General features: G+C 43.5%; 2 protein-coding genes and 1 long non-coding RNA gene across 22 annotated transcripts in view; 1 reads left to right on the forward strand and 2 right to left on the reverse strand.

Moving 5' to 3' along the window:
* Window positions 1-1,690, reverse strand: part of Kdm6a (lysine demethylase 6A) — a 139,654-nt gene extending 137,964 nt beyond the window's left edge. For 16 of the 19 annotated variants that reach the window (XM_063279721.1, XM_063279718.1, XM_063279717.1 and 13 more), the window contains exons 1-2: window positions 1,105-1,649; window positions 830-893 (exon numbers count right to left, since the gene is read on the reverse strand). In XM_063279721.1, the coding sequence (XP_063135791.1) occupies window positions 830-893; window positions 1,105-1,262 (222 nt within the window). In that variant the 5' untranslated portion in view covers window positions 1,263-1,649. Of the gene's footprint in view, window positions 1-829; window positions 894-1,104 lie in introns of all 19 variants that reach the window. The other 3 variants (XM_039100359.2, XM_039100365.1, NM_001427597.1) reach the window with 3 other exon arrangements.
* A 10,491-nt stretch (window positions 1,691-12,181) lies between these two features.
* LOC120099295 (uncharacterized) overlaps window positions 12,182-17,475 on the forward strand; it is a 130,473-nt gene continuing 125,179 nt past the window's right edge. For both annotated transcript variants that reach the window (XR_010061352.1, XR_005498370.2), the window contains exon 1: window positions 12,182-12,501. This is a non-coding gene — a long non-coding RNA (uncharacterized LOC120099295). The remainder of the gene's footprint in view (window positions 12,502-17,475) is intronic.
* On the reverse strand, window positions 12,573-13,429 carry Dusp21 (dual specificity phosphatase 21). The gene has a single exon (NM_001106971.1). The coding sequence runs from the start codon at window positions 13,310-13,312 to the stop codon at window positions 12,743-12,745; it is 570 nt and encodes a 189-aa protein (NP_001100441.1). The 5' UTR covers window positions 13,313-13,429; the 3' UTR covers window positions 12,573-12,742.

Below are 17,475 nucleotides of genomic sequence, written 5' to 3' on the forward strand. Positions count from 1 at the left end.
ATACTATTTATTTCCATGTTTACCTCTCCTCCCTCTCCCAAACCGCCCCCCCCCACTTTCTCCTCCCACCCTGTCCCGCCATCTTGGGCCGACAGAAGCAGCCATTACTTAACTAAATGACAGTACCAACAACTTTGCACACAAATAAACAAGAGACTACACCCTGAACCTCCCCAACTGCCCCTGACAGACTCACAGGAAACGAAGCTCCAGAAAACACACTCACACAACTGTGATAGATCTAATGGCAGAAAGATCCAAAAAGTAAACAAGTCACCTAACTTCAGGTAAAGCACACACCGATTGAGATACGTGTCAACAGCCCCATGCAAACTCTTTACAGACCTAAGCTGCGTGCAACTTCCCCCTTCAGGGAGCAGAGACAAGAAGCCATCCCGAAATGTTTGGCTAACAGCAGACATTAGGGACAACCTGCCTAAAGAGGCTTTAAAACCAGGGGAGAAAACGAGCGGGGAATTTAAGGAAATCTGCACCCGTTTACGAACTCATGACTCTCCACATGATCTCCTCGGAGATCATCGGCCTAGCCCCCAAGGGCGGTAAAATCGGAGGCAATTTGGAAGCCCCACAAGAGCTTGGCCCCGAATGCGCTGCTGCCTCTGTCCTCTGGCTAAGAGAAGTGATCTCTCAAGAGAACAAGCGAGGTACCAAGAGGTAGAGGAGAGCGCAGCAGCAGGAAATAGTTTTCCGGAAGCCCCTCGGCCGTCGTTCGAGGCCACAATGAGTGGTGACCCGGTCCCGGGGCCCCGGGCGATCGCGCCTCTGGCCCTAGAGACCGTGTCCGCGCTCCGGCCCGCGGCTGCCTCACCTTGCCCAGCAGGGCCTTCATCCTGGCGCCATCTTCATGAAACCTCACGAACCCGAAAAGGCGGCTGCGGAGAAAGACACACGCGGTTCGTTAGTGCTCCGGAAAAGCCACCGACCGGTCCGTGCCAAAGCCCGAGGCCCCGGCATCAGCAGCGCCGAGAGCTCCAAGCCGAGGTGCCCGCCCCACCGCCGCCACAGGCGAGCCGCGCTCCGGCCTCCTCGGAGAGCAGCGCCTGCCTGTCCGGAGCCGCCCCGGCCGTTGCCCGCTCCTCATACCTGTCCAGTCCACCGAGCGCCTCCCTCTCTTCGGCTGTCAGGCTAGGGGACGCCTCCTCGCTCTCGCCGCTCGCTTTTCCCGCCGCCATTTTCTTTTCCTCATCACCGAAAGCGGCGGCGGCGGCGGCAGTAGCGAGCGACACTCCGCAGGATTTCATGGAAACGTAGCGAATTCACAACTCCAACGCCGACACCCCCCTCCCCGGACCGGAGCCCGCAAGGACGCTTTCAATCTCCGCACGGGACCGGCACACCAACTTTATCTCTGCCTCCTCCTCTGCCGCGAGAGGCGGCGGCGAAAAATCCTAACGCGGTAGAGGTGAAGGCAGCGGCCGCACAGGCTGTGGAGCCACTGGGTCGGGAGCAGCGACGACTCGGCTGTAGGGTCACATCGCGGGGGTGGGAAGGGGACAGCCACAGGCAGGGACGACGGGAATGGCCGGAGCGCGCGAGGAGCGGGATCTCCGGGGGGATTCGTAGGAGACACAAACTTCCCCGGCACCAGCACAAAGTTGTTGTAATTGTGTCACACAGCAAACCCCACGCCGCCGCCGTGACCCCCCCTCCCCTGCCCGGCCAGCGCGGCCAATCACAGCAGCCCTCTAGGCCCACGTGACCTTTGTTGACTCGCGTCAGTCGTGGCTCCACTCAACTTGCTAGCTGCTTTAGCCCCGCCCACCAAGGCCGCCACAGACCCGGGAGCGGGATGCTCGCCAGTTCTGGTCCGTGGTTGGCTGATGGGCGCGTCTGTCCTGAGTAGGGTTGTCACCGAGTGGGAGCAGCTGGTTAGGTTGTGCTACTTAAATACACGAGCAGAGAATGAAGGGTCCCGGCCGGGTCCCTTCGGGATCCGTGGTGGGATCCGGAGGGGGAGGGGAGCGCTCTGGCGGGGCGAGGTCCGGCACCGCCCGCGGCGGGCGAGAGCCCGGACGCCGAGGACTGCCTCTGGCTTCCCGGAAGCTCTGGGGTAGGCCAAAACTGGCTTTCGGTGGTCCGGCCGGCGCTCGCGCACTCCGGGAATATCGATCCCCACAGGGAGGGACAGCAGCTGAGTCGCGGGGAGGGAACACTCAGTCCCATACCTCTGCCCTCGGTAGAAGGCGCACTCTTTGCCCCTGCTGGAAATAATAGCCTCCACGAGGAGTGCGCCAGAGGAGCAGCAGCCGGCCCCACACCCGTCAGCCTGGGCGCCGCCCTAGACAAGGCCGCACAGGCAGTCGGAAGCCCCCTTCCTCTCAGAAGGGAAAGGGGAAGGGGAAAAGGTCCCCTGAACCCTGCCCACACATCCCAGGCAGGATGGAATGAAGAGTTGCCTGCGGGGGTCTGGCGCGCTGGCCCCGGCACCCCACCGCCAAAGGTCTGTCTGTTGGCAGCACTTTCGGGCCAAGTATTCCTGCTGCTTGCATATACCCTCTGCCCTAGCAGTAATTCGTTAATACTGTGCTGTCCATCTCAGTGGGTCCTCCATGAAGAGTAGGAGCTGTATGTGAACTGGCCATTAATAAATAGAACCTTCAACGCAGCTTCCTGACCAGAAAAGCCTTTTTCTGCTTCCACTACTTACGGAAACCCTTAGCAGTAGTAACATTTGCTCGCTCTTTCCCTCACGTGCAAATAAATCTGGTGTTTGATCCATAGTATAATCAGGAGATAGACCAAACCTTCTATCGACTATTTTGGAAAGGCAGATATAATGTGATGTATCTCATCACACCTCCAGTCTTTGGGAATAGGAAATATTATTAATAAATGAACTATACGAAGAAAAGATCCCTTTATAAACCAAGTTCTATATGTAAGTTTGCACCTGTAATCAATAAGATATATTTAAACAGATTTCAGAATATGTACTGCTGAGTCAGTAAATCCTAGCTGTATTAAATGAGGGACTAAAAATCCCAACTAATTTTGCAGACAGACAGAGCTTTAAATTGTTGCCTGGAGACTAGTAACTAGATGAATAAACTCTAGTTTTATATGGATTGTATTTCGTGTTTAATTACACTTTTACAAAACATGTTCTTCTATGGTGTTCTATTTTACTTGAATGAGTGAGTACAGGGGACTGAATATTTTCTATACCTAAATTAACATACGAATTGTTAAGTGTCACAAATTGTGACCTTCAAAACCTGGGAGGGTTTTGGCCCACTACCACATGGACACTTGCACAAGCAGAAATGAAATCTGTCAGTATTTGGCCACATCACCAAAGTTACTGGTTTTTGTCAGTCCCTTTCCAAGAGTGATGATATAAGGCAACCTATGTCTCAGCGCCTTCCTGTCCTCCAATGATAAGGTTAGAGTTTTAGAGATATAGTGATGGGGAGGGGTTGGAGTCTAGCTAGCACAACTGATTTCTGAGCCTTTGTACAAGCCCTGTGACCTCTAAACCAAAGCTGTTGTTTTTCATTCGAGGAAATTCTAGTTTGTTGGGGCACAGATTTTATGAGACAGGGTCTTGCTCTGTAGCCCAGGCTAGCCTCTGTGTTCTCCTGCCTCAAACTCCTCAGTTCTGGGATAATAGACATGTAACACCATTCCTGGCCAAACCAGGCCAACTCCAAGGATTTATCCTCCATCAAACATGAGGCAGCTTCCATATAATAAAATATGTCTTACATATCTATGTAATTTTTTGGCATTTACATAGTTTATCATGTGTCAAATGTATGTAAAATAAGTGTAGAGCCTTTCTCATTCACTGTTGAGAAAATTAATGCAATTTTAAACTTATGACATACAAAAATGGAAAATTATGTTTTATAATAATTATTACTATGACAGGGCAGTGGTGGCACATGCCTTTAATCCCAGCACTTGGGAGGCAGAGGCAGGTGGATCTATGAGTTCAAGGACAGCCAGGGCTACATAGAGAAACCATGTGTCAAAACAAATAATAATAATTACTATAAAAACCAAACCTGGGCTGATTTAGCTCAGTTGGTAGAATGCTAGGTTGAAAGTCATGCTAGGCTACAAAGGAGGGCATTAAAATGCAGAAGGATGAGTAGTATCACAATAAGAGCCTGGTCTGTGTTACATCATACAAATCTAATCCTATCTCTACCACAATATAGTGGGGCAACCAACCTTCAATAACTTGGTCCCTCAAAATATTTGCCAGAGTCCAAAACTTGATTCCTGCAAGTTGTCTTCTGACCTTCACAGGTTTCCTAGGACACACACATGCCCATGAACACACACAAATAAGGATAAAAATTTCTTTACCAAACTGTAACTACTTAATGACATTATCTTATAGATAAGGTACTGTGGTCAGCATGGGAGCTCACATCTTTAATCCCAACAATCACAAGGCAGAGGCAGATGGATCTCTGAGTCTGAGGCCAGCCTGGTCTACACAAAGAAACCCTTGAAAAACAAACACCAAAAAAAGAAAAGAGAAAACGAAGAAAGTTAGATACTATAAGATAAATGAAGTACTAGATATATAATACAGAATTCAAAGCCTTGTTAAGACCCAGGATGTGATTAGTATACTCAGGGCCTTTCAATCTACAGCATCAAATAAAAAAGTAAAATTTACAATTTTGATGTTTGAGATCTTTTCTTTCTTTCACATATGGGGTCTAAATTTTTTGTCACTACACTATACTACAAATCACTTCCTCTCATTCTTCACCCTCCCCATAAGCCTGACCACAAGCAATCCTAATTTATTTCACATTTAGGTATATAATCTCAGCATTGATATACCTCTCATTTATTCAAAAAGGAAAAATTACGTCAAGTCTAGATTTGTTTATAGTTCTAACAACACAACAGAAGCTAGAAAAAATTTAATCTGAATTTGCTAACCTCATAAAACTTGCACAGGTAAATCAATATTTTAAAACTATATAAAATTAAATCAATTTATGGACTACTTCATGTATAATTTGAAGCAGTATTATACATGGTGTAAGTTCCATCACTATTCAACCAGTTATGATAGAATAAATTTAACCTATTTCAAACAACTAAATACTTAGCCTGAAGCAGAAGAATATAGTTAATGTTAGTACCATAGAATCTATACACATAATAGAAACTCGCATTAACAGTCATGTTTAATCTAGTCTAAATAAGGCTATCTTTGCTTATAATCCCAGCATTTGGTAGCCAGAGATGGTGGTATGGTCAATAATTAAAGGTCAGCCTAGGGTACATAACATCCTGTCCCCAAAAAACTAGTCATTTCAGTCAAGATCAAAAATAAGCTCAAAATTTTTCACCAGTTCTTCCCATAATAATCATAAAGATTACCCAATGCTGACATTGCTCAGTGAGTAAAGGAGCTTGCTACTCCCTGAAGGATCCCTGGAACTCACAGGCAGAAGGAGAGAACCAACTCCTAGAAGTTGTCCTATACACACTCACACAAACAGACGCACACACACATAGTAGGTGAATAAATATATATAAACAGTATTTTCTAGAAAAGATTATTCAACCGATGGTTGAATGAAAAATAGGCTAAGGTTATACTGAGATAAGGAGCCACTATAAATCTTCAGTTGTAAGAATGGATTGGGAACTTCTGCTTTACCTTATCAGGCTGAATGTATACCCTACCCAGTAGTTATGAGGGTCATTTGCCCCTCCTGAATTGGTGTCAAAGGAGATCTAGTGGGAGGTCAGGATTTTCACTACTTCTACCACCCCCAATTTGTCAGTAGAAGAAATATTTTATTTCTTATACCAATAATTTATTTCTTATACATCCCCACCAGGTTGCTATAATTGGAAGCCAAAATTCCCATCCCCATAAAGCAATGATCAGAAGACACTGCGTCTCCAATCAGTTTCATTAAAAATTGGGGAACCAACATCTACCAACACAGGGCGTGAAGGAGGCAGGGCTTCTACCCAACACTTGAGCGAGCAGAGGATCCCTACAAAATGAAAGATTTACACAAGATCCTTAGACACAAAAGGTTCAGGTTTCAATTTTTCAAACTCAGGTTAATCTTAAGTGAGAAAGTAAGAAAAGATGATCAATAAATGCAAACAGTAAGACAGTTAGTGACAAACTCTATGTCCTCCTATCTAAGGACCTCTAGATCTGGGATTATAGTCTTACATTAATGCTCAGAAGATTCTCTGTTAGAAAAGAAAATGTCCCAGATCCAAGACCTATCCTTACATGGCTGGGGGTCAGGTGGGAAATAGTAACAGGGTCCTGCCTGTAGTATCACGTGGGAGTCTTTTTTTAGTAACTGTCTTTTTTTAAATCAGTGTATGAGCTCAATGGCATAATGGAGGGAAAGAAATGTGGAGGTAAAAGAAAAATACCAGTGAACGGACAATAAAACTTCCAAAATTAGCATGATTCTTGTTTTGAAGCTGCTCTTTCTTTGAGAATTATAAAAATAAATGTTATATTATAATACAGAGCATTATGGGGTTTGTTCAAATTCCATTGGAATCTCATATAAGAAACATCTTTGTTAACCTAGATAAAGGAAGTCACATAGTTAATAGAAATTAAATTGGTAGGAGCTGGGCTGTAAGGGAAAGGGTTGCATGTGGAAAGTACAACCTCCTAAATATATGGAAATTATGATTAAATCAAACAGTTGAGAATGACACCTGGGGTTCAGTAGTTAAAAACACTTGCTGTTGTTCCACAGGACCTGAGTCCAATTCCTGGCATCCTCATTGTGGCTTACAACCATTTGCAACTTCAGTTCCGAAAAATTCAGTACATTCTTCTGGCCTCTGTGCCTGCACACATGTTGTGCACAGGCAAGACACCCATATATAATAAAAATAGTAAAAATGTTTAAAAGGTTTTTAAAAAGAAGTTGATAATAACTGTGGTCAAGATAAGGAAGAATATAAATGAAGTTGGCTGACGAAGCAATACTGTGAGTCTATAGTGACAGGCTAAAGTAACACATGAGAAGTTATATGAAACTATTCAAAGAACTTATGCTAAGAAATAATAACCCATCACCATAGAGTTATTGATGGTTCTAGTGCTGTTAATTTAAACTGGAGATTTTCTGGATAGGGTTTGTAGCTCAGTGGTAGAGCATTTACCATGCTCAAGGTCCTCAGTTTAATTCCTTCTATTAGGCAGGATATTGGCTTGGGGAGGAGGGTTGGGGGAGGAACTGACCGACAGGCCCTGAAAGACAGTACATAAAAAAACAATAGGTGAAGTAAAAAGAATATAAAATAAGTCAACATTATGAGACTAAACATTCAACATGATGTTACCAAAACAACAATGTAGACAATTAGAAATTTTTATATAGGGCTGGAAAGATGGCTCAGTGGTTAAGAGCACTGACTGCTTTTCCAAAGATCCTGAGTTGAAATCCCAGTAACTACATGATGGTTCACAACCATCTGTATGTAATGAGATCTCATCCCCTCTTCTGGTGTGTCTGAAGACAGCTACAGTGTGCTTATATATAATAAATGAATAAATCTTTTTTAAAAAGAAATGTTTATATAATATTTCACCACAGATTTCTTCACGAAATTAACTTAACAGATTAATTCTGAGTGGCAGATTTCTTAACCAAATAAGGCAAAGTATATAGTTAAATTGTGTTTGATTATAACAGCCAAAAGACTGTGTCCAGAAAAAAGAAACATAGGTCAATTGGAAATTTCTAGTTTCTTTGGAAAGTTAGTTGTATCAAATGATGTTTTTCCGGGGCACAAAGGTGAAAGGGTGTCTTGTTAAGGCAGACATATGAAAGGGTGTTTTCCTGAAGCAGACGCAGGTGAAAGGATGTTTTGCTATAGCAGACACATGAAAGAACCCATAATGAAGGAGTATAAATCTGACCCCACAGACACTGGGCGATGAGCACTGAGCTTTGGCTTGGTTTGCTCCACCTCGCTACTCTTCACTAAAGACATGAATGTATTTGTTCACCTTACATAGCATTATTGAACTCAACTTGTGGTAATTGAGGGAAACTTGCCTAAGAACTGCTCGAGAGGTTCCTGTGGTAGCTTGCTGCTTCCATGGCTTCACCTCAGGCTAGTTGGAGAGCCTGGAAGTTTCTTCAGGACTGAACTACAGCTGCTTGGTATCTGTCTGTTGTCTGTCTGCTGAGAGTACTGGACTGTAGTTGCTGACTCGTGGTATTTGCCTGCCTAGAGAACTAGTCTGGAGCTGCTGAATCATATTGGTGTTTGCTACAGGCTGAACTGCTGAGAAAGAAGATTGAGCTCACCCCCAAAGAACTATTGCTGAAATGTCCACTTCCCCATATCCTAATAACTTTTCTTTTCCACTACCTCTGCTGGGTGGTGGGCTAGAGGAGAAGTTGAAATCTTACTAAAAGTAGGTTGCAGAAAAATATATGCCTACATTTAGGGCTAAAAGCCCTTCATCGGTGGTGAGTTGAACATGATGGTACATACAGGTAGGCACTTTTTAAAGAGGATAAGGAAAAGTTGCCAACTTAAGTCTAGCCTGGATTAAATTCTTAAAAAGAAAATAATTTAAACACAAAGCAATTGTAAGAATCTGATCTTATGCTACCAAGTAAAATCTCCAGCACCAAGAATAAGTTACTTCTTGTTGAATCCCTAGCCAAAGGGATTCCATAAACTCTCTCCCCTCAAAGGCTATTGGTTGCTCTCCACAACCTTATGTTAAGGCTTTATTGCTAAATACTTATGTCCTCAAACACGGAGAAATAGAACTGGTCCCTAGCTAGAAACTTTGCCTATTTGCTCTTCCCTCACTAGCATGTCTATTCCTTCACTGACATCACAGCCTACTTCTTTAGGATTCCAGTATACACTGAAGACCAGCCGAGACATCCAGACTTGTGAACTGAACAACTACTAGATTCTGCTGCATGTCACTCACTCCATTCTGCCATCTTCTCCCCCCTCCCACAATTCCATGAAACATCTTTTTAAAAGCATCTACCCATAAGACCTACCATGTTTAAGTGTTTCCCCAGCCAGAAGAGTTCATATCACAGTTTCAATTGGCCTCCTATCTTTGTTGGTGTTTGTTTGGGACAGGGTTTCTGTTTCACTCTGGCTATCCTGAAACTCCCAGTATTGGCCAAGCAAGCCTCAAACTCAGAGATCCACCTGCCTTTATCTCCTAAGTGCTGATTGGCATCTTAATAGGAGAAATATTTGAATACATATATACACAGAAAGAAGATGGATATGGACACTAAAGATAGCCTTGTGACAAAGCCAAAATTGTAATAATGAATTAAACAAAGGAATGTGTGCCAGTATCACCAGTGGCAAGGAACAGACATTCAAAGACCCATACAGGTTTACAAAAAGCATGACCCTGCCAACAACCTGATCTAGGACTTTTGGCCTCAGGACTGTGAGAAAATAAATTACTGTTGTTTTAAAGCATACTTTTTGCATACTTTTCTTTGGTATTTTTTTCATAGCATTTCCTAGGAATTTAGTATAGAGCCTTATATCCTTATATAGAATATTCTGATATAGAATCCTGATATCCTCATGTCATGATAAAGAACCAACTGTGATACATCCACACTGTGGAGTACAATATGAGTGACTCTTACAGACATTATACTGAATGAAAGTCCCTCTTCAGAGACCACATCCACATAGTTCCATTTATGTGACATTTAGTTAAAAGAAAATCTACAGGCATGGAAAACAGACCAACATTTGCTGAGGCTAGCTTCTGCTGACTACAAACAAGAATGGTAGAAAAATATTTTTGAGGCATGGAACTGCTTGGTAGCTTGGTTACAGTTGTGGTTGTATCTAGATCTATGTATGTGTTACAACTCTTAGCACAATATATCCTTGAAGAGTTCATTTCATTGGATATTTAAGATTCCGAAAATGGGCACACACACTGACACTCAAATCATTTTCTTTTCAACAGTACATGTAAGGAATTCCCATTTTGGTTTCTGCCAGAAAAGTTATGATTGGGATTCTGCCACATTCAGCCATAACTTCTGTGAACCTGTTTTTGTTTGTTTGTTTGTTTGTTTGTTTGTTTTCCATTCATAAAAAGAAACACTGTCTAAGGCAGTGGTTTTCATTTGATGCATCTTACCCCCATATGTTCCCTTTGTAGTAGTAGGGATCAGGGTGAGGGTCGACCTGGACAGAGGAGCTTTTGACCCTCTGGACCCACAGGTATTTTCAAACTGAATAGTCCTGCTCTATCTGTCTCTCTGTTTCCTTCTAAAATCACTTTAAAGTGCAATGCCTGGACCCAGTCAAAGCCCCAGCTATCTAGAAAGTTGAAATAATTTTTGATTCTAGGGCCTACTTGTGAGGCTCATTCATTTATCCCTTTGACAAATGCTCTCGTGGATCCAGGAGCTAGCAACACCAGTGAGCTGTCTCTAGTCATCTGTGATTCTAAATTAGGCATGAGTGATTAGGGAAGGTGCATTCAGTACAATGAGGCCACTAAAATCATTCTAAATCTATACCTTTTCTCTGGTTTGGTCTTATAGAACCTTAAACCCATTTTTACACACTGGGTGATTTTTTGTTTTTGTTTTTGTGACTGTTTGTAAACAACAAACAGTTGCAGAGGCAGAGAAAGGCCACGGGGGTGGAGGGTGGGGGTGGGGGGAGTGAGTGTTAACACAGAGCCTTCAGTCTTAGAGCAACTCACTGCACTGTACTCTGGGGTCAAACCTGGCAAGTTCCAGGTTGTATTAAGGGGTTTTGTCTTCAGAGGGACTCTATGACAGAAGGTCTGTGATTGCTTTGACAGAGAACTGAGGTTCTGAGATACCCTAGAATGGCAATAGAAGGAGGTGACAGTGGCGACAGGGCTGAGACATGGTCAGTAATGCCAGCCTTCCAAGTTGTCATGGCTAGATTTATGTCAATTTGACACAAACTATAGTCATCAGATAGGAAGGAACTCAATTGAGAAAATGTCACCATAAAATCAGGATTTGGGTCAGTATGTAGAGCATTTTGTTAATTAGGGATACATGGGAGAGGGCCCAATCCATTGTGGGTAGTGCCATCCTTGAACTGCTGGCCCTGGGTTCTATAAGAAAGCAAGCTAAGCAAGACACAGGGAACAAGTCAGCCAGCAGCACTCTTCCTTGACCCCAGCATCAGCTCCTGCTTTTAGGTTTCTGTCCTGTTTGAGTCCCTGTCCTGCCTTCCTTAAGTGATGGATTGCAATGTGCAATCGTAAGTCCAATAAGCAATTTCTTCCCCAACAACTTTATTTTTGGTCATAGTGTTTCATTGCAGCAGTAGAAACCCTAACAAGTCAGGGCCTATGAAAGAAGTCCCTGAGGTCCTGTGTCCTACTCGAAGTCAGAACCTTTGACATCATGACACCTCAGGTAAGTTATAAGCTACTGGATAAATGCTTCCAAGTACACCAGGCTCAGCAAGGTCTCATTCCTGTCTGACCTTTTAACTCAGTGAACCAACTCTTATTTTCTAGATTGGATGTGTGCATTCGTTGAAGACACCATAGCACATGATCTGGGAAAGAAACTAATGTTTCTTTGAGAGGCAGCTGAAGGAGGTCTCAAGACCTCTTGAGGACCTGATGCTTAATATATTACTCAAAAATAAAACCAACCAAAAACTAAACCCAAAACTCTAAAGAGTAGAATGGTTTCTTCAATGAATGCATAAATTCAATCTAGAAAATAAGAGTTGGGTAACTGTGCTTAAAGAGCCAGACACAGATGGTATGAGATTTGCTAAGGCCTCGCTGAGTCTCGTGTGAAGGCCTGGAAGCATTTATCTAGTACCATTACTTACCTAAGGTGTCATGATGTCAAAGGCTCTGACTTCCAGTTGGAGAGAAAGAGAATTTACTCTCAGGTTAGTCAGCCCAGGAAGGGCTTCGGATCTCTTCTGTAGGCCCATGGTGCTATTGGCAGGTCTGTTTAAGCTGAGCCACACTTGCTGCTGTCCCCACTCTCCCACATCCCTACCTCACAACTAGTCCACTACCATCTTAATTCCCTTCTCCCCAACCCCCATTTTAGACCCACCCCACCTCCCCCCTCTACACATTCCTATCTCATGATTCCACCTCTCCCCTCCCCCACATTCCATCACCTCCCTGTCCGCCTACCTCATAATCCAACCTTCCCCTTTCCTTCTCTACCTCCCCACCTGAACGTAACTATACTTTACAGCCATAGTCCTCTCACCCTGATTCTTTCCCACCTCAGCGTACCCCTAATCCCAGCTCTCTTCTCCCACTCCCCAGACCCTTAAGTCATCCCCTGAAATTTCTACCTTCCTATACCCTGCCTAACATCTCCAGCCCCCCCAGACACAAACCCCCACCTCTCTACTTCACACCTCCATCCATATCTTTCCCCATCCCCTGACCTATATATCAGGTCTACTCCCACCTCTGCCTTCTGCCAGGTCCCAGCAGCCTGACCTGTTCCTTAAGAGGTAAGAAACATTTCACTATCTTCCATTGACTAAACTTTATTCTTTGAAGATAAGATTTAGAAACACTTCATCATTTTGCATTCAACTTTATTTGAAGATATGATAATTAAAATTCCAATCCCTTCTCTCCCCTATCCAACCCCATCCACAAGGTCTTTTTTCCCTTTGTTTTAAACCAGAGGTCCAAGGTCATTGTTTTTAATCTTGATGTAGGATTCAGTCAGGGGAAGAAATGGATGGCTTACATTAGTTCCATTAAATAGGCATCCTTTTCATAGATGTTAGGAATCAGACCCATAGGAGAGTAGATCATGTGAACAGTATTCCTACTGAACAGCTTGAACTCATAATGAATCAGTTGTTCCCAAAAGCCATTGTTGGGACGGATGATGGGGCGGCAGGACTTGGTCCATGTGTGCGCATCCAGCAGGGTCATGGTGTGGTATTTCATGAGATAGGCAAGGCAGAGGGCTGCTGAGCGGCTCACTCCTGCGGCACAGTGCAATAGTGTGCGGCCATTCCTCATTTCCACGCCATGGATATGATCAGCTATGGGGTCGAAAAAGTCATAAAGGTAAGAATTAGGAGCATCGCTCACCGGCACATGCACATACTGAATGTCTTCGAAGAATGTGTTCACTACTTCTACAGAGGCATTGATGATCGTGGTGATGTGGTTGTTGGACAAGGTGAGCTTGTCGTTAGCTACTGCAGAGTTACTAATAAAAAGGCTGGTAGTTATTTGAGAAAGACCATAGATGTTATCCTGTTGGATAGCTTGAGACGGAAGGATACAAGATGCTGTTGTCATCACAGTGACAGGTCAGCTCAGCATTAGGTTCCTGGGCACCAGCCTCTGCAACTTTGGGAAAACAGCTGCTCTTCTGCTCTCAGGCAAAGGTATAAGGGAAAGGTCCAAGCATTGGTCAGTAACCTTCCTCTGGCCTCCTCTACTACCCATGTGTCACAATGGTTACCAATCTATCTCTCTCCTTCAATGCCCAGATGTCACAATCCCCAAAAGCACAAGACTAGGGCTTCTAGTATAAAGCTAGCTGGGTGGTCACAACCCACCTTCACCTCTCCTCCCCTCCTCTCCCCTCCCCCTCCTCTCCCCTCCCCCTTCCCTCTCCTCTCCTCCCTCCCTCCCTCCCCTCCCCTCTCCTCATCTCTTTCCCCGTCTCTCTCTGTCTCTGTCTCTGTCTGTCTGTCTCTCTCTCTCAGTTCTTTTGTCCCCTTTCTCTTTCTTCCTTTCCTTTTTCTTTTTCCTTCCTTCCTTTTGTTCTTTCCTCCTTCCTTCCTTCCTTTCTTCCTCCTCCTCCTCTTCTTTTTTTTTGTCATTGTTTATTCTTGAGACAAGATTTCAACATTGTAGCAGTGTGGCCTCAGCCTCCCCAGGGGTTGGGATTATAGGCCCCCTGGATCATATACAGTCTCCAAAGCTTTTCTTCATAGTTTATAGCTTATTTATTTTTTGAAGCAAGGTCTTAGGTATTCTGAGGTGATCATTAACTCATGAAGACTGGGATTACAGGCCTGCACCCATTTAAGCAGTTCTGAGGATTGAATTCAACTCTACATCCCCAGCTTTAGTCATTTTTAAAAACAGAAAACACTTAATTTAATTTTTTTGTTTGTTTTGTTTTGTTTTGTTTTTGGTCTTTTAAAATGTTCTATTACACCATATCTGATTATATATATATATATATATATATATATATATATATATATATATAATCCTACCACACTGAACACAACACCTAAGAAGGCTTCTACTTTATTAGTATTAAAGAACAGAGCTTATATATTCCTTACACAGTAATAGTCTCATATTTGAAGTTGCAACAGCCTTTGACTCATGTAATATGAAAATTGCTACAAAACTGCAGCAAGATAAGGGTTAGTTGCTGCTCTGGCTCTTCGTGGTCATAACCACAGAATTGTGTTCCTTCCTTCAAACACTTTAAAGATGCTTGTAAGGAAGCATGACTAACTGATTTCCAGCCTTTTATCTAGGCTATAGTTGTCCTGTAGTGGTCAGTTGTGACTAATTCAGCTGTGTCACTGTCATTTCTGCATACAGCCCAGTTCATTCTTTTTATTCCCTGAAACAATAGCTGAATTATTTTGCCTGCTTCTTTCAAAAGAATGCCCATGTGCTTTGTAAACTATAAGTCATTTTGATTATAACCAAGATGTCCTGCCAGTAATATTAAAGCATTTTGGAAAAAGTTAATGCCATATTTTTTTATTAACTTGAGTATTTCTTATTTACATTTCGAATGTTATTCCCTTTCCCGGTTTCCGGGCAAACATCCCCCTAATCTCCCCCCTCCCCTTCTATATGGGTGTTCCCCTCCCCATCCTCCCCCCCATTGCCGCCCTCCCACCAACAATCACGTTCACTGGGGGTTCAGTCTTAGCAGGATCAAGGGCTTCCCCTTCCACTGGTGATCTTACTAGGATATTCATTGCTACCTATGAGGTCAGAGTCCAGGGTCAGTCCATGTATAGTCTTCAGGTAGTGGCTTAGTCCCTGGAAGCTCTGGTTGCTTGGCATTGTTGTACATATGGGGACTCGAGCCCCTTCAAGCTCTTCCAGTTCTTTCTCTGATTCCTTCAACGGGGGTCCTATTCTCAGTTCAGTGGTTTGCTGCTGGCATTCGCCTCTGTATTTGCTGTATTCTGACTGTGTCTCTCAGGAGCGATCTACATCCGGCTCCTGTCGGTCTGCACTTCTTTGCTTCATCCATCTTGTCTAATTGGATGGCTGTATATGTATGGGCCACATGTGGGGCAGGCTCTGAATGGGTGTTCCTTCTGTGTCTGTTTTAATCTTTGCCTCCTTATTCCCTGCCAAGGGCATTCTTGTTCCCCTTTTAGAGAAGGAGTGAAGCATTCATATTTTGATTATCCGTCTTGAGTTTCATGTGTTCTAGGCATCTAGGGTAATTCAAGCATTTGGGCTAATAGCCACTTATCACTGAGTGCATACCATGTGTGTGTTTTTCTGTGATTGGGTTACCTCACTCAGGATGATATTTTCCAGTTCCATCCATTTGTCTATGAATTTCATAAAGTCAGTGATTTGATAGCTGAGTAATATTCCATTGTGTAGATGTACCACATTTTCTGTATTCATTCCTCTGTTGAAGGGGATCTGGGTTCTTTCCAGCTTCTGGCTATTATAAATAAGGCTGCTATGAACATAGTGGAGCACGTGTCCTTTTTATATGTTGGGGCATCTTGTGGGTATATGCCCAAGAGAGGTATAGCTGGATCCTCAGGTGTCCAAATTTCTGAGGAACCTCCAGACTGATTTCCAGAATGGTTGTAGCAGTGTGCACTCCCACCAACAATGGAGGAATGTTCCTCTTTCTCCACATCCTTGCCAGCATTTGCTGTCACCTGAGTTTTTTATCTTAGCCATTCTCACTGGTGTGAGGTGAAATCTCAGGGTTGTTTTGATTTGCATTTCCCTTATAACTAAAGACGTTGAACATTTCTTTAGGTGTTTCTCAGCCATTCGACATTCCTAGCTGTGAATTCTTTGTTTAGCTCTGAACCTCATTTTTTTAATGTTCTTTTTTTTGTATTTTACATTTTTATTTTTTTATTTTTTTAATTTATTTAATACTTAGTAATAATTCTTTGGTTTCCGGGCAAACATCCCCCTCCCCCCTCGCCTTCCTTATGGGTGTTCCCCTCCTAACCCTCCCCCATTGCTGCCCTCCCCCCAACAGTCTAGTTCACTGGGGGTTCAGTCTTAGCAGGACCCAGGGCTTCCCCTTCCACTGGTGCTCTTACTAGGATATTCATTGCTACCTATGAGGCCAGAGTCCAGGGTCAGTCCATGTATAGTCTTTAGGTAGTGGCTTAGTCCCTGGAAGCTCTGGCTGCTTGGTATTGTTGTACATATGGGGTCTCGAGCCCCTTCAAGCTCTTCCAGTTCTTTCTCTGATTCCTTCAATGGGGGTCCTATTCTCAGTTCAGTGGTTTGCTGCTGGCATTCGCCTCTGTATTTGCTGTATTCTGGCTGTGTCTCTCAGGAGAGATCTACATCCGGCTCCTGTCGGTCTGCACTTCTTTGCTTCATCCATCTTGTCTAATTGCTGAACCCCACTTTTTAATAGGATTATTTGTCTCACTGCGGTCTAACTTCTTGAGTTCTTTGTTTATTTTGGATATAAGGCCTTTATCTGTTGTAGGATTGGTAAAGATCTTTTCCCAATCTGTTGGTTGCCATTCTGTCCTAACTACAGTGTCCTTTGCCTTACAGAAGCTTTGCCGGTTTATGAGATCCCGTTTGTTGATTCTTGATCTTAGAGCATAAGCCATTGGTGTTTTGTTCAGGAAATTTTTTCCAGTGCCCATGTGTTCGAGATGCTGCCCTATAGGGTTTTTCTTCTATTAGTCTGAGTGTATCTGGTTTGATGTGGATGTCCTTGATCCACTTGGACTTAGGCTTTGTACAGGGTGATGAGCATGGATCGATTTGCATTCTTCTACATTGTTGACCTCCAGTTGAACCAGCACCATTTGCTGAAAATGTTATCTTTTTTCCATTGAATGGTTTTGGCTCCTTTGTCAAAAATCAAGTGCCCATAGGTGTGTGGGTTCATTTCTGGGTTTTCAATTCTGTTCCATTGGTCTATCTTTCTGTCTCTGTACCAATACCATGCAGTTTTTATCACTATTGCTTCGTAATATTGCTTGAGTTCAGGGATAGTGATTCCCCCTGAAGTCCTTTTATTGTTGAGGATAGCTTTAGCTATCCTGGGTTTTTTGTTATTCCAGATGAATTTGCAAATTGTTCTCTCTAACTCTTTGAAGAATTGGATTGGTATTTTGATGGGGATTGCTTTGAATCTCTAGATCGCTTTTGGTAAAATGGCCATTTTTACTATATTAATCCTGTCAATCCATGAGCATGGGAGATCTTTCCATCTTCTGAGTCTTCTTCAATTTCTTTCT

Source organism: Rattus norvegicus, chromosome X (genome assembly GCF_036323735.1).
Source record: "Rattus norvegicus strain BN/NHsdMcwi chromosome X, GRCr8, whole genome shotgun sequence".
Taxonomy (NCBI): Eukaryota; Metazoa; Chordata; class Mammalia; order Rodentia; family Muridae; genus Rattus; species Rattus norvegicus.

Bases quoted from the DNA above. Each gene is read 5' to 3' on its own strand.
- Dusp21 (NM_001106971.1), bottom strand. From the start codon at position 13,312: ATGACAACAGCATCTTGTATCCTTCCGTCTCAAGCTATCCAACAGGAT.